The 17,921-nt window shown below is 40.1% G+C and overlaps 1 protein-coding gene across 1 annotated transcript in view; it reads right to left on the reverse strand.

Moving 5' to 3' along the window:
* The window catches only part of LOC127584212 (anthrax toxin receptor 1-like), a 170,313-nt gene that overhangs the window by 44,203 nt on the left and 108,189 nt on the right, over window positions 1-17,921 (reverse strand). The window contains exons 15-17 of the mRNA XM_052040818.1: window positions 11,098-11,196; window positions 7,614-7,784; window positions 2,798-2,878 (exon numbers count right to left, since the gene is read on the reverse strand). Of these exons, the coding sequence (XP_051896778.1) occupies window positions 2,798-2,878; window positions 7,614-7,784; window positions 11,098-11,196 (351 nt within the window). The remainder of the gene's footprint in view (window positions 1-2,797; window positions 2,879-7,613; window positions 7,785-11,097; window positions 11,197-17,921) is intronic.

Genomic DNA, 17,921 nt, shown 5'->3' on the forward strand with positions numbered 1-17,921 from the left:
TAATTATTGGCTAGTTAGTTTAGTGTCAGCAGTAGGGGAATTATTGGAAAAAATATTGGACAGAATTAATCGACACTTTGAAAGGCAGGGATTGATCAGGGATAGTCAGCATGGATTTGTCAGTGGGAGATCCTGTCTGACTAAATTTAGTTGAGTTTTTTGAAGAGGTAAGTATAGATATTGATGAGGGCAATGCAATTGATGTGGGTTACGTGGACTTCCATAAGGCCTTTAACAAGGTCCCATGTGGAAGGCTGGTTGAGAAGGTTAGAGCCTATGGGATTCAAGGCAAGTTAACAAATTCGATCCAAAATTAGCTTGGTAATGGGAGACAGAGGGTGATGGTGAGGACTGCTTTTGTGATTGGGAGCCTATGCCCAGTGTGTACCCCAAGGACCGTTACTGGGACGCATGCTGTTTGTTATATACATTACCAACTCAGATGTGAATGTAGGATACATAATTAATAAGTTTGTAGATGAGACAAAATTTGGTAGTGGTGTTATTGATAATGAGGGTAGTTTTAGGCTACAGAATGATATTAATCAGCTGGTCAATTGGGTAGGACAACAACAGATGTAATTTAATACTGATAAGTATGAGGTGATGTAATTTGGCGGGTTCTAATATCCAGGGGGATACTGAGTAACAAAGGGACCTTGGTGTACAAGTCCAAAGATCCCTGAAGGTGGCAGCACAGGTAGATAGGGTGGTGAAGAAGGCACATGGGGGGTGCTTGTGTTCATTAGCCTGGACGTGGAACTTAAGTGCAGGGAGGACTTGGTACAACTTTATAAAACATTGGTTAGGCTACAGCTGGAACAGTGTGTGCAGTTCTAATCACCACACTATTGGAAGGATGTACTTGCAATGAAGAGGATGCAGAGAAGATTCACCAGGATGTTGCCTGGGATGGAATGTTTCAGTTATGAGGAGAGACTGGATAGACCGCGTTTTCCTTGGAGCAGAGGAGGCAGAGAGGGACCTTGACAGAGGTATACAAAATTATGAGAGACATAGATGGGGTAGATGGTAAGAAACCTTTCCTCAAACAGCACTGTGAATGTGATCAGATAACGTGAGGCTGGATAAGACATGTATTGGCCCCGCACACTGGGAAAAATTCCACTGTTGATCTCATCTAACAGATAGCACCTCTGACAATGCAGTATTCCCACAGCACAGCCAGCTTTTGTTCTGTTGATCTGAACTGAAATTATGCCACGTGTTGTTTGGCATGGCAGGTCTCACTTTTACACAATTCCTTTCCCTACTATTTAGGAGAGATGAAAATTCATGTTAAACAACCTAGTGAATGTCCCAATTGAATTAGGAGGTTGAGGTGCAGGTTATATGTTTACTTCTTTGCCTGAACCAAGGATCAACTCAATTTTATTCAAAACGTTTGAAGTCGACCATTCACTCAAAACCATTCTAAAATTAAAGTTAAAGAAATCACCATTTAAGAATCCATGATGTATAATCTGCCCCCTCATTAAAATTAAACATTTCTGGGCAACTGGAAGGAGCTGAAAGGGCAAAAAAGAAAACCAAATATCTTAAAACAATGTCCCTGATGGTTTTTCCATTGATCTGCGGAAAATGTCATTGAAAGTCAGGAATTTTGACAAGACTGTTTGGTAGAATTCCACATCAACTGTTGACTCATTTGATGTTTTTCATTTCCAGCTCTCAGTTGGTTGGGCTATTGATGGACTTGCAAATATGTTTCTAGATATTAAAAGCGATGCGAGCCAATTATTGCTTTGTTTTGTGCAAATAACCATTGGGACCTGTTCTTGCTCACAGCTCCACTTGGCTGAGCTAATGAAAACCATCTGTGGTTTTCCTCTCTCTCTACATCATCGGTCAGCACTAAACTCACATGACTGCTTTACTTTAAAAGTTCCTATACTTTCGCAACTGCCCTCTGTTTACAACATCTCTTGGAATTTATTTTTGTTATTCCCTTTCTTTCCTGGTAATTTTTTTGTTTTGTTCCATGGATAGCAATAGAAATGCAAATGATTATCTTCAACCAGATGACACTGACCACACTCGCCCACCAGACATCAACAACCGATTGATGACAAACCAGAACCATTTCCTGCCCCAACTTCGTGAGCTTATAGACGCAGGCACAGTAATATGCTTGCTAACCATCCTTGTATGAGTCTCCAGGGATCAAAGTCTGGCGTTTCTGCTGCTCTTGACTGACTGCATTCTTTCTCTGGCTGCTCCCAGACCTCTCAGTTCTATCTCCCCCAACTTCCTTCCCTCACCATCCAATACTGCCCCAACATTGGTGCTGGACCCTGTGACAAGGGGTGCAAACACCAGTGGCCATTTACAATTCAGCTGTTGGTTTTGCAGTTTATTTGAAGGTCGGAAGTCACAAGATAAAATATTCCTGATAATTTCCTCAGATTGTTGGGAATCAGTATAGCCAGTATCATTATACTAACCTCCATCTATTGGGAAAAAGTTTTCAGTTCACTTGCCATATTTTCTTTGAAAATGCTCCTATTTCCTTGATTTATTGGACAAGAGGAGAGTTTGAGGTGGCTACATTGCTTTCCACAGTCAAAGTTGATTAAGCAAATTTGCTCTGGCAGCAGCTGGCCAGGAACAACTTTCTGCAGTCTTAAATGGAAGTGACTAATCAGAGGAAAAGGGTTCTTTTAACAAATGTACACATGTCACACTAATCAGACTGCCATACTCTCAGAAGGGTTCCTTCATCCCAGAAGGCTTCGTTGCTGTTTTTCTTTAGGAAACATTCAACATCATGCTTTACCTTGTCTCCAGGGCGAGGACGCATCACAGATACCCGATCATAGCCTTTCCGTAGGAGAACCCACAGTGCATCCAACTTGCCCTGAAATGAATAGAACAGTCATTAGAGATATTATTGTAAGAGAAACAACTCCTTTAAACACTTCATTGTTCTGTTTGTACTCTGTTCAGTTTCCATACCCACTCCCTTGCTTACGTTTACTGATTCCAGAAATCTGTAAGTTTTCTTCCAATTACAAAGCATAACTAGGTTGCCTACCCACTATCTTAAGCCATTACAGTTGAGAGCAAAAGCTCTTACCTTTGGGTGGAACCATTTAGTTTTAATGAGGAGGATGGTTTAAATTGCTTGAGCTGAGAGGTGACCTGGTACTCAGGTCTTTATGATTATGGAAATGTTTGAGAAAATGGACTCGTAGAGATGATATTTCCATTTGTGGACAAGACCAGAACTTAATATTGTAAATTTAAGACAGTCACTACAAATCCAGCAGGGAATTCAGGAGACATTTCTTTACCCAAATGGTAATAAGAAGTGAAACGTATTACCACAAGCAATTGAGGCAAATAGCATAGATACACTTAATGGGAAATTGCTTTAACGTGTTAGTTAGATGAAGAAGATTGGAAGAAGGCTTACATGCTACATTAAAACTGACATGGACACATTAAGCCAAGTGGACTATTTCTGTGCTGTAAATATTGACAAAAATAGAACAGTGCCATCAAGTACTATTCCATGTCACTATCTTGAGATACTTCAGTTGGTCTCAGTGGGGACCCATCAGGTGACAAAACACTGTTGTGATGGCATGATATGCACTTTGAGATACCTACCTCCTGACTTCCTGCTCACTCCGATTTTAATCAATATATGATTGGCAGGTGTTTTTTCAGCCTGAAGCTCTGAAGCTAAATCGTTAAATCCTTCCACCTCTATCTTCTCCTTTAGAGACCTACCTCTTTGACCAAGCTTTTGCCAACCTTCTTATATGTTGGGCATTGACAAAGCTTGTTGGATAAAGTCCCTGCAAAGCTTCTGGCTTCATTAAGGTAATATATGCATGAAAGCTCCCGCTGGAATTTCCTTGGTAAATAGTATTATCAGGTAGAAAATGATAAGTTTGCATTTTAGCTGTGGGTGGAAAAAATTTTAGTGAAAAGGACCGTATCAGAGATCTGAACCAGGTCAAATTGGCATTAGTCCTTTACGGCAGTGTCTAAGGCCCAATCATCTTCAGTTGCTTCACTAAAGACTTTCCTTGCATCGTAAGGTCAAAGATTGAGATGTCCGCACAATGTTCAATATCACTTACAGCTCTTCAGCAAGTGAAGCAGTCCAAACCTGCTTGCAGCAAGACTGCGACAACATTCGGACATGGGCTGATTAGTGACAAGTAACATTAGTGCCACAAAAATGAGAGGAATAACTGTCTCCAACAAGAGAGAAGCAGAGGTGCTGTGAGTCAGCTCCTGGTGCCCCAAACCTTTTCCATTCAGTGCAAGGCACAATTCAGGGTTGGAATGGAATATCCTCTATCTGTACAGCTCCAACAATACTCACGAAGTTTGACTCCATTCTGGACGAATTGGCTGCCTGACTGGCATCCCATCTAGCATCCTAAACATTCATTCGCACCACCACTGCTGCACAGTGGCTGCAGTGTGTACCATTTACAAACTCCATTGCAGATACTTGCCAAGGCTACTGTGAAGCAGTTCTCAAAACCGCAATTTCTACCAAGAAAGACAAGGGCAGCAATCATGTGAGAACACCACCACCTGCACATTCCCCTCCAAATCAAACGCTGTCCTAACTTAGAAATATATTGGTGGTCCCTCTTTGTTGCTGTGTCAAGACCCTGGATCTGCCTACACAATAGTGATATGTGAGCACCTTACCAGAAAGACTACAAGTTTCTGACTGCCACCTTCTCAAGGGCAATTATGGATGTATTATAAACGCTGACCTTGCCAAAGATATACATATCTAGAAAGAAAAATGAATAAAATTGCCCCTTCCACGTTGTAGTTAGTTCCACTGATGATTGATCTCAGTTTTACATTCAATGTTTTCTTAATTAAAACCGTCAGCCAGTTCTGTCAGCAGCAATGCTGTTTTCCTTAGTGAAAAAGGACCATAAGATTTAACTCTCACTTTAAAGTACTGTAAGCCCCAATGTCCGGCCTGTTGTGGTTCAAGCCAAGGAAGATATAAATAGTTTGTGGTTTTTGTAAGGAGGAGGTGTAACATTCATAATTAGTATCTGAACTTGTTCTTTATTCATCATCCAGTGACCAAGGCTATAGTGTGTGTTTGTGTGTGTGTGTGTGTGTGTGTGTGTGTGTGTGTGTGTGTGTGTGTGTGTGTGTGTGTCTGTGGGGGGGGGGGACTTGTGTTGGGTCTCAGACAGGAAGAATGTGGTCTTGAGCAAGATACTGGGAGCCTATTGGCACTTGTGAAGTCCGTGTGTGTGTGTGTGTGTGTGTGTGTGTGTGTGTGTGTGTGTGTGTGTGTGTGTGTGTGTGTGTGTGTGTGTGTGTGTGTGAGTGAGAGAGAAAGAGAAGAGTTGAATTTTAAAATAAATATTTCATCATGTACAAAGCATAATATTTCAAAAAATTAATAAATAGTTGTTCTTCAAAAATAATATTTCCCTTCCTACTTTTTGATCTCCCTGTGCCACACAGATGCCAGATAGGCATCATACTTTCAAGCCTTTGGTTGTAAGTTTCCAAAGCCACACCACTGCAGGCTATTGCCAGAATTAAAGCAGAAATAACTGTGGGGAAACTGCAGAATGTCAAGCCAATGTGTTGTTACCTCACGGGTCAACCCCTCTCATTGCAATGCTTTGTGTCTCGACAGACTTCTTGAAGATACCTAACAGAAAACACCTCCTTCATTTCCACATCAGGGCAGTTATGCAAGGAACAAACACACTGTTGTCTCAATATGTATTTTAGGGAGAAAACCTGCGAATTTCCTGTTGGTTATGGAGACAAAGGTGGCTGTAAACCATGTTTTCTGTTCAAACCTATGGAAATCTAAAGAATTGGATTTCTTTTCTGGGGATTTGATGAAGCTCATTACTTTGCCATGTTTCTATTTTCTCATCAATCTCTTTAAGAGGACTTTTGTTGACCTTCAACCTGTTGTCTCCTACCAACAGCATGACCCTTAACAGTGAGGGTGTTTATCTGGTTTGCAGCCATTGACGCCACGCAACATGTTATACAGAATCAATAGATTTCGCATTTGATTTCCTAAAACAATCACCCTTTTAAATTTATAACCATTTATATCTTAGATGATTTAATTTTTATTCACTTATGTAACATGTGCATGATTGGCTAGGTCAGGACTCACTGCTGATCCCAAACTGTCTGTGAGAAGGTGCTGATAGGCCATTTATTTTAAACGCCTGCATGTATACATGTGCTGCCCTCAACTGAAGAATGCTGCCAGGGTCCAGTCACATCTAACAACAGTTAAAAAAAAAGGGATTGATATTCACTATTAACAATTGATAATACTAGAATAATTGTTAAACCACGAACAGTCAACATTATACACAGAGCAAGGAAGCACGGTTGGATTCACTATCCAGAAACAAGTAGATGAGTTATCCACTGAATTCAATCTGCTTGAATCTTGGATATCATAATAGGTCAATCTTGCATGTAGGTCTTTGTTGCTGAGAGATTTTTATTTTCAATCAGCCTATTCACTACATTGGATCTACAACACAGAAGCTGGCATTTTGGATAACTTGTCTATGTTGAAGTTTAGGCCTCTGCCAACCTCTCTTGTAACTCTGTGAGTGTTATCTTTCATTCCTTGTGTGTTTATCCAACCTCCCTTTAAAGACATTCATTCTGCTGATTCAATTACTCTTAATGGCATTGAGTTAAACTTTCTAATTGCTTTTTTTTGGGTTAATATTTTATTGAATTCCCTGTTGGTCTAATGGATGACTAGCTAATGTTATTGACATCCTAATTTTGGTCTTCCCCACAAGTGGGAACAAGGTAATACTGACCTTTCTTAATGTACCCTTCACCGTGCATATTGACTGTCAAATAAATCACCATTGTCATTGCCTGGAGAGAATTGTTCAATCCCTTCAAATGATTCCTATGATTAATGAACATCATTTATTCAGCAGATGTCAATGAAACAGAGAACAGCAGAAGAAAAAAATCTGCACCATTTAAGAATTTGCTTTGTAAAAGCTGTGATCACACTTACTTACTTACTTACAAGGTGTGGGCCTTGATGGCAAGCCCAGCATTTATGGCCCATCTCTAACTGTGCTTCGGAGAGCAGTTAAGAGTCAACCATATCAGTGAACCACACATCCTTCAGAGATGAAATCTTTTACCTGACCTGACCCAAAGTGTCTCCAAACCCACGTGGCAATGTGTCTGACTGGACCAGTAATCCAGAGGGCTGGACTAATGATCTGATGACAAGAGTATGATTCCATCATGGTAGGTGGGGAATTTAGATTCAGTAAATGGATTAAATCAGGAATAAAATGCTTATTTGGTAATAGTAAATGTAAAACAATCAGATTGTTATAAAACTTCCACAAATGACCTTTAAGGAAGTAAATCAGCCATCACCCAATCTAATCTATATATTGGGTTATAGCAGAATTTACTGTGGTTGACCCTGAATTACCTGCTGAAATGGACAAACAAGTCACTCAGTTTGGGAATGGGCAATAAACTCTGGCTGTGCAGCAACACCAACATCCAGTGAACAGAAAAACCCAGCTCAGATCAGAAATGCAGCTTGCAATGAGGGTTACCTTGATTGGTGAATACCATTTCCTTGGCGAGTTCAACTTGCGACCCACGTTATTGTTGTGCATTCCTGTCTCCGAGAACTCGTATTCCTGCTCTGGCATTTTAACTCTGGCATTTTTGGCTTTTTCCAGTTTGGCACCCTCTTCGGTTGATCCCTTCTCACCCCATCGAACCTAGAAAATGTGGAAGCTGTTGTGAAAATAAATCCTACCGTGGAACATTGCTGGAGAATGATTTAGGGGAGAAGGGGTGGGAATTGGGAGGAGAGAGTTGGTGAAAAGTTGGACAAGAATGAAGCTGAAAATAATTCAGCAAAATAATTAATGGTTCTGGAAAACAAAATTCATCCATTGCTTAAAGACAATGGGGCAATAGATAAGAATAAAAGAAATGGGACCATGTAGTCACTTAATGCCTGTGCCATTCAGTAAGATCACAGCCTCAAATCCACTTTTCTGCCTGATCCCTGATTTAAAATCAAGAAGGTTATCGCAGTATCATTATGGATAGAAGAAGGAATTAGGCCCCTCCAATTAAAACCCTTTATTTAAGTACTTCTGCACCCTTGCACGTCAAATACAAATGGGAGTACTTTTTTTAAACAAATGGCAAAGCTAGTAATTTTATCAGCCAATAGTGGGAGATTAGGATCACGTGGAAGCAACAGTATTAAACCACAAACCCAAACTGACTCTCAACCTGGTTGGCTGCTCGAGAACAAATCCTGAATATGGGAATTTGGTCCTGATGTTAAATTCATCAGGATCTGAGAGGAAAGTCATGTTTACAGGTAAATAATGGGGCTAAATTAAGGCATGACAAGGGTATTTATCCACTCCTTTCCCACTTGAAACTGGCAGATCATATTTTAAGTTGAGAGGATCATATTCTTAGTCTTGCTTGATTATGTAAATCGTGTTACAATGACAAAACTTCAGAGTCAGTACTCAATCAGAATCAATGTTTCAGACTAATTAAAAGGTCGTCGAATCTCCACAGACACTGCCTGGTTTGTGAAGTATTTCCAGCTGTTTCCACTATGGGGAGCTACGTCTTCTATTTTAATGGAAGTGGTGGAGGAGTGGAGGTTTCTCAGTCAGGCAAACACACCGCATTGTCATCCTGGGCCAGAGACGACCCATTAAGGTCACATATATTCTGTTTTGTTTTAGTGTGTGTCAGGAAGGTTGTAGGCCTTCATCTTAGGAACCATAAGGAATCATCAGGCGTGCCAAGGGTGAATCCTTGCTTTGTGTCAGGGACTTCTCCCCGGCTGTTCTGGGGCTGTGTGTCAATTCAGTTCATTTGTGTTTTCCTGCCACCACAGCCTTGCTGGACTTCCATCTACCTTGTGGTGCTCCGATCCTGGAGGGTGAACTGCACTCCTACTGCAGCTGAATGGGTAAAGCAAGGCCATGCAGATATTTGCAAACAGCATCATTACGGATAGAAGAAGGAATTAGGCCCCTCCAATTAAAACCCTTTATTTAAATACTTCTGCACCCTTGCACCGTCAAATACAAATGGGAGTACTTTTTTTTAAACAAATGGCAAAACTAGTAATTTTATCAGCCAATAGTGGGAGATTAGGATCATGTGGAAGCAACAGTATTAAACCACAAACCCAAACTGACTCTCAACCTGGTTGGCTGCTAGAGAACAAATATAATATGGGAATTCAGGATTTCCCCATATAGAAATGGGTCTGAAATATATGTGTCACTTATTGCATTGCTTGTGGAGAATCCTCATTGTATTAAGGGTGGATTGCTTTAAGGATTGTATAATGTGGCTAAGTGTTCGCTCTGTTTCAGAAAAACTTAGTGTAGAAACTTCCATTCAGTCCGCCTCCGTGGAACTACTGCTTGCTGCTGAAGGTAACTTCTTGTTAATTTGAATTAGCAACTATTTTCCAGTATTACGGAGAGTGTTACTGACACAGTGAGTTTTCTGATTAGCTGTTGTGTCATGAACATCAATCAATAGTTTAGTGAGGGCGTCCTGCCCCTGTACTCAAGCATTGTCTCCAGAGAATTATTGGAGGGGATTAAAGTGCCTGGAAAGTGCAGTAATTAATACTGACTGGCACCCAGTTAGAGTTTCAATTATTGTTCAGACTTGGAGGAAGTTAAGTCCTGTTTAGATAACTTACAATACTCTTCAAGAGGATGGCTGAGAAATTTTAAAAGAGGAATGGGAGTAGGGAGGCGGAAAATGAATATGAGAAAGTGGGGTTATGTGACTATAATGAAACTAACAACATCTTCTTAGGGTAAAGTCCTATGAAATAATCCCCCAACCCAGTCCTTGACTTGGAATAGAAGTGAAGGTCATCCTGATTTTACTCACATCTGCCTAATAAGATGTGTGGGATTAAGACATTCCTTTTAAGTTGCATTTCTCGAGTTTTATGCTGGTCCCTCCTCCTCCACTGTCTTATGCTTCTCAGAAGTGCATCAATATTTCATCTACTGTTTCTTAGCTCTATAAATGTCACTTTACAGCCCACTGTCTATCACACTCAGGCTGGTTCATGGCAGGGCTCAGAATGATTTACATTGCTGTTCCTGGCATTATAATGAAGAGAAGTTGATATGTGATGGGGAGGTAAGCCAGTGACAGCGAAATTCAACAGTTACAAGCTGTTCAAAAACTAACTCATTTGAGCTTATTAGGAACCTATGTCTGAGCTCCTCATTTTTGTCTTGTTAAAGGAGCAACATAAGAGAAAAGGGAGCAGAAATTCATTGTCTGTTATGTGTGTGTTAAACATGCAATGTAGTAGGATACATGGTTTGAGCTCACTTCTGAAATTAGTTTCCACAGCAATATTAAACACATACAACAAACAATGTTCTACCCCAATGTCTTTGTCCAAAGGAAAGAAGTGACTTTAAAGAACTGGTGATCCAGTGATTATTTTTAATGCAATTATATTTTTAAAAAGATTTTGAGCAATTTATTTATCTCCAGGTTAACCTTGTGATAAATTCTGTTTTATAACTATATCCTTTCAAAATCTCTGTCGGCATTTAGTTCAATATACTGTTCAGGTTTAAAGCTGTGATTTGGGTTAATTAACTGAAAAGACAAACTCTCATTTAATATGGCCTGTCATGCCTTTCAGAATGTCTCAGAATGCCCTGCATTCATTGACATACCTTTTCCAGTGTGGTCACTGCTGTAAGGGAAGAAATGCAACAACCAATTTGCACAGGGCAAACTCCGCAGATCAGCAAAATATAGTGAATCTAGTCCAAGATATTGAGGACAACTCTTCCATTGAAATTTATATCCAATGGCGAGAGCAGGAAGGGCTATTGTTTAATACCTCTTTCAATTTAATAAAAGAAGAACCTAAAGACTTGCTCTGTGGGGTTCAACTTTTCAACTTGTATATGAAAGTTTGATTCATTTGAGTTAAAAACATAAGTTTACTTTCAACCATACACAAGATTTAATGAAGGGACACTGATAACACTTTACCTCCATTCTTTTGATCCCTCCCACACCTCGGCCTCCATAATATGAGGCATCAACAGTTGGCCATTTCTTCTTGGGCAATCCTTCTGAGTCCAAATCCTCCTGTATGAGAGAGAATAATTAGTGGTCAACAAGAACGTGTGGTATTGTACTGCTTTGTCAGAGAATGTAACTGATTTAATCCTTGCTGGAAATCAGGCAAGAGGAAATGCCAAAGTTTTCTAAGCAGATCTTTGAACATTAACATTGACCCAGTTTCTGGACTCAAATCCAACTACCAAATGTGACTTTCAACCTCATGACAGAAAGAGGATAAGAAAAATCTGTGGAACCTGTGAACAACATATTTTGTGTGTGTGCATGTGTGTGTATGTGTGTGTGAGTGTATATTGAAGGAATAAGAATCAAAACAGGAAGAACTCTGATGTCATTTCATCCAGGCAAGCCAAGGAGATTCATAACACTTGGTGGATTTTGCAATCACTCTCTGTTTACATCCCTGAGCAGGAGAAGTCTTTAAAAACAAAGCTGTTTCTTCATATTTGTTTTCTGACTTTTAAAAGTATATTTAAGCAGCACTTTTAATGCCTTTGTGTAGAAACTATCCACTCTGTTGAAGATCCAGCTTAATCCTGCAGGAACTTGGTTAGAGACATAAGAATCGTCAGTCACTTATTCGCCCTTTGGCTCTATGTATTAAGAATTCAAGCTCTAACCACTGAACTGCACTGAGGACAGCACCAACTTTGCCACACCTGAGGAGATCACAGGATAGATCAGTCAGTGAACAGTTAATAAGGTCAGGTTATGAGTTTGAAGTTGTAAGTTGCCTTTTTTGTAATATTTCCAAAAGTATAGTGGTTATCATTTTAATATCCAGGAGTATGACTTGGAGTTTGCATCTTACTGCGACAGCTAGGAAATTAAAAAAAACTAGCATCAGTTACGGAACCATGAAGCTACCAGATATTCTTAAACAAAAACATCTGGTTTAATAATGCCCTCTCAGGAAAGAAATCTACCATCCTTACATGGTCTGGTCTATACGGGTCTCCAGACCCAACAATGTGTTTCACTCTTAACTGCCCTCTGAGATGAACTCTCAGTTTAAGGGGTAATTAGGGATAGGCGATAAATGCTGGACTTGCCTGTGAACAAATAAGTGTGTGCACGTGAACACGTTCCACACAGTGCCCCACTGAACAGTCTTCATACCTCAACTCTGTCCTGTCTCCCTTGTCCAGTCCCTTCCCATCCACATCTAGAACACCTCTCATGCCCTCCAGCATTTTGACAGCTTCCAAATCCCCAGTCCCAACTACCTCATCTTCACAATGGACATCCAGTGCCTATACTATTCCATCTCCTATCAGGAAAGTCTTGGAAGCCTCTGCTTCTTTCTGGAACAAACAACAAACATTTCTCTCCACTAACATTCTCATCCACCTGGGAGAACGTATTCTTACTCTCAACAACTTCTCTTTCGATTCTTCCCACTTTCTATGAATCAAAAGTGTAGCCATGGGCACTTGCATGGGCCCACCTATGTTTTTGTAGGCTCTGTGGAATGTTTCAAACCTACTCTGACACCCCTCCCCAACTCTTTCTCTGCCACATTGATGACTGCATTGGTGCTGCTTCCTGCATTCATGTGGAACTTGTCAATTTTATCACCTTTGCTGCTAACTTCCACCCTGCCCTCATATTAACCTGGATGATTTTGGACACTTCCATCTCTTTACTGAATCTCTCTGTCTCTACCTTCAGGAGACAAACTATCTACCGATATCTACTATAAACCTAATGACTCCCACAGCTAACTCAACTACACCTCCTCCTATCCTATCTCCTGTAAGGAGGCCTTCCCTTTCTCTCAGTTTCTCCGTCTCCACAGCATCTGTTGCCAAGGTGTGGCTTTCTGTTCCAGAACTTCTGAATTGTCCTCCTTTGACAGAAGATGCAGCTTTCCTCCTACAGTAGTTGATGGAACCCTCATTCGCATTTCATCCGTTGCCCAGACGTCTGCTCTCACTACCCCCCTCCCTCCAGACACAACAGGGAAAGAGTTTCCGTGGTTCTCACCTTTCACCTCACTAGCCTCCACATCCAGAATATCATCCTTTACCATTTCTGCCAGCTCAACAGGATCCCATCATCAGTCACCTCTTCCCCCTTGCCCCTTTCTGCAGGAACCACTCTCTCCATGACTGCCTAGTCTGCTCATTCATCCCCACCCAATTCTTCCTGTCTGCTGGCACTTTTCCTTGCAACCATAGGAGGTGCAACAAATGTCCCTATTCCACCTCTCTCCTCACGATCAACAGCCCTTCCAGGCAAGGCAGAGATTCACATGCCCCTCTTCCAACCTTGTCTATGGCATCTGGTGCTTGCAATGTGGCCTCCTCTGCATCGCTAAGGCAGCCATTTTGCAGAGCACCTGTGCTCTGTCCACAACAGCCATCTTGAACTTTTACTTGCATGTCATTTCAACTTCCCTCCCCATTCCCACACCGACCTGTCTGTCCTTGGCGCTCTCCACTACCATGGTAACACCAAACGCAAGCTAGAAGAACAACACTTCGTATTCCACTTGGGTAGCCTATAACCCAACGGTATGAACACTGAATTTTCCAATTACAGGTAACCCATTCCCCCAGTATTCCTTTCCCACTCCTACTGGTCCACTTGGGTTCTCTCTCCCTGTTCACTTTTTCCACTCCCTGCCACCACTGTTACCTCGATTTGTTCCTGACCTGGTTCCATCCACCCATCGTCCTTCCTTTATCTGGTTCCGCTTATCACCTTCTCTGTCTCTACCTCCCCTCCCCTCACCTGCCTAATATTTTCCCCTTATCAATTCCACCTATCATCCACCAGCCTCTGTCTCTAAACTTGTGCCTCTCCTCTCTCCGCCCACCCCCACCCCCTCAACCTTTCCCCATCTACCATACCGCGAGGGTACTCCAAAATTGTGGACTGATTAGAGAAGTTTTTCATTGAATCAACAACACATTTAGATTCCCTAAATTAATTACTTTCAAAATAAATACACTTAAATCAATATTCTCTGCTGCATTGATGGTGTTACTGACAGTAAGAGATAATTTCTGATAGTCCCACCAAAATATAGGGTGTGTTAAATTCTGCTGAAAAATAACTACTCGAATGCTACTATTTTCCAACATTCATGTCATTAGGTGCAATGGTCTGATACCTTTCAGCAACCTGATCCATCCCCAGTCCTTTCAATATCCAGACTCTTCCAAACCAATCTCACCCCAGCCTTCTCCTCCATCTCCAGTACACCCCCCCCCCCGTAAAAATTAGAGTGGGGCCAGCCATTTACAGTGGGAAAGTTCCTGAGCTGCACGGGATCCTACCAATCTGCTGGGGAACGCACCAGGAGCCACTCTGGCAGGGTGTGTGGTCGATCTCAGGCATCAAAAGATCTGCCTCAGTGACTTCACTTCAAAAGCAATTAACTCACTGTGAACCATTTTGAGAGTCCTGAGGTATCAAGAGGTGTTATACAAATAGTTCAGTCCTTATTGTCTTACTTGAAACTGATTACATCACTCAATACCTCCTCTGTACTTCACATCTGAATATAAGACTTATCTCCACAACAGAAATTCCTGAACACAGATGAAATAACTCTTGCCATGTACAGCAGGCAATGTTTGATCTCATGAAGGCCAACTGTTAACAGATGAGCATGAATCTTTAAAAACCTTTCTGATCTGAACATCTCCAGTGTCAAGTGAAGAATGATCATCTGCTTTCCAAAACAGTCACAGGTTATTGATATTGATGTGCATGATACAGACTGCAACATGAATCAAATTCATCAATTGCCACATCTGTTGTCCAGAAATGCATCACATTTCTTGTAAAGAGCCTTTAAGTGTTTCAAGTGTAATGATGTATCTAAAAAATAACGTCACTTTCAACTTTTTATGTTGAATTGAATCTGCATTGTTTATGACTAAGATTAATTCTTGGGACAGGGGAAAGAGAGGAAATGTACTTCTTGAGATCCACCAGCAATAAACCTGAATAATCAATTCAAGTTACTCTTGTATATTTTGAACAATCTAGCATCTTCACATTTTTCTACCTCTTTCTCTCCTCAAGTGACTTATCTCTGTCTGGGTTTACTGCCAAGGTCATTAGCAGATCTTCAGCATCTCAGCCAAATGGTTATTCCAAAGACCTTAGTTGTCATTGGCCTTGTATTTATATAGTGTCTTTCACAATCTTGGTTGTTCAGTGTGTCACCATGTTTTTACATTATACTTGTCGTAGAGAACAGCTAATTTGAATACAGCATGCTCCCGAAAACTCCCATGTGATAGCGGATCAGAAAATCCAATTTTTACTTGTATTTGTTGAGAGTTAAATAAAAATATGATCAGTAAAGCATATATAAGCATTTGCTGTATTTCATGCCAGTAAAAGTAGGGGAGTAAATTGCATAAGAAAGTACTGTTTTTTTAAATAAAACAGTGAAATAGATTTCTGATAATTGATAAAGCATGAAATGAAATAAACAAGAAAAGTATTTTCATTTAGTTTGCACCTTTCACATCCTCCATAACTTTGAAATAAAATGAAATTATTTATCAAGTACAGTTAACATACTTGATAAATAACTTCATCAAGTTATGTTAAGCTACTTGATAATAGTGTACTTGATAATAACTTTATCAAGTTATGTTAAGTGAGTCAATAACAATGCAGAGCAGGTAAGCCAATATAATAAATAGAACAAGAGACTATGTGTTAAAATTAGGACAATTTAGACTTCAAGAAGAATTCTTTACAGAATGTGTGATGGCAATTAGGGACAAAAAGGTGTCCCTAATGCTCTGTCATCACATTTTCTATAAAGAAGTTGAAATTTGTCTTTGGTTGCCAAAACAAAGTGGGCCCTATTGTATTGGTCACTGTTTATGACAGTGGAATACAATAGATAGTCTACCCTAGGAATGGAAGTTAATTTTCCACCCAAAAATTCCTGAACCCGTTCAAGATCCAGTTGCACAATGCAATGGGGAGAAGATGGCCTGACATAATTTCAGTCATCTTTTGTATCACCTGTATCTAATTGAACTTGGATGGTTCCCGTGACATTCAGTCTTTTTTTCCTGTGTGAAAATTGTCACTTGTATCAGTTAGTGAGGTAGGACAGACCCAATAGAAAATAGGCAAGCTCCTTTGGCATTCTGAGTCATGATACCACTTTTTAGCCTGTGCCCTTTGCTTGCTTGCTTCACTGTAATGTACAATAATACCTGTACAATGCAGAATGATTACAATTGTCCATTAACATTAACCCTTTCAAGATGTCTTCCATGTCTCTTTGTCTTCTATGGCCTCATTGGTCAAAGGTGCAATTCTTATTGAGTTGGTAAATAATAGGACATTGGAGCCAAATGTTCCTGAACCAATCACCTCTTTCACGGTGACGCTGCCACATTCTCGTACTTTTAACTCTACTTCTCTTGGTTATTCTGCTATTCTCACCTCAGTACCTTTTTTTGCGCTACTTCAGATTGAGCCATTCTGAAGTTTTGCACTCATTGTATTTATTATTACTATGTATAATGTTTACTTTGTGACCTTCATGCAAATAAGGAATGTCATTGCACACTGGTGTATATGACAATAAACTAATATAATCTAAATGGGCCACTGCGGGCAGCATGCCAATGAAGTAGAAATGGAGGTGGCTATTCTACTCTACCCCATGATGTCACCATCTCATAAAATAAATATTATATACTGCTCTGTTTACAAGACATACTGAAACAATTAATGGCAAGGTACCAATAATCATACATTTTAACAGTGATTTCAGTGGACTCCAACATAGCACCATTCAAAAAAGCAATCAGTTTGGCGTCGTAATGCCCAGTTTCTGGATAATGGTTTTGAGGATAACAATGAGATGGAGGAAGATGGGCAAGATTGGCCAGCAAGGGGTACCCTTGTTGGGCTCACTGATACTTTCACAAAGCCTGTTCATATTCAATTACCTTAATTTTAAGATATTCGCACAGAATGAAATGATATGTTACTTTATTATTAAATCCTTAAATAGACAATGCAAAACTAAACATGGTGAAGAGTTCTATAATGATTTTAACAGATCATTTTAATAGGGCTGCACTGAGAGTTCCGCTTCCTTTGTATAATGTATTTCTTACAATAATTCCCATGTGTCATTTTATTTCAAGATTTTAGAACTAAATCACTACATTTTCATGGCTTTTTCATACGTCATCTGAGGAGATTATCTTAATTTGTGCTGTTTAAGTTAAAAGACCTTTTCTCTTCGTGAAGTAAAATTAATATTCAGCTCTTAGTTTGCCCAAATATTTTTGGAATTTGATCACTCAGGTCACCTGGAAGTACTTTAGTCTGACACAAAGTCTGACATTTGTTTTAATCTTTTCATCCTTCTGCTTTCCTCACACAGGCTGCAGTAGAATTAAAAATTGATCATTTAAATTAACTTGAATAGATTTTATGAATAATTAATACCTACCCCATGTCACACTGCCTGGTGTCCTGTACTTATTCCAAATCAATTATAATCTCAGTTTTGCAAATACTGAACAATTAACACAAAATATCCAAAACCCACCAAAAGCTATCATGGTGCATGGGTTCACTTCAAGTGTTATTACCACATTTTATTCATTCATTTACCTTTCTCATCAGATGGTAACTCCAAAACAAGTAAAATCGATGGTTATGAAGATAGGTTGAGCGAGCTGGAGCTTTTCTCTTTGGAGAGAAGGAGGATGAGAGGTGACTCGATA

The sequence above is a fragment of the Pristis pectinata genome, chromosome 29 (assembly GCF_009764475.1).
Source record: "Pristis pectinata isolate sPriPec2 chromosome 29, sPriPec2.1.pri, whole genome shotgun sequence".
Classification (NCBI taxonomy): domain Eukaryota; kingdom Metazoa; phylum Chordata; class Chondrichthyes; order Rhinopristiformes; family Pristidae; genus Pristis; species Pristis pectinata.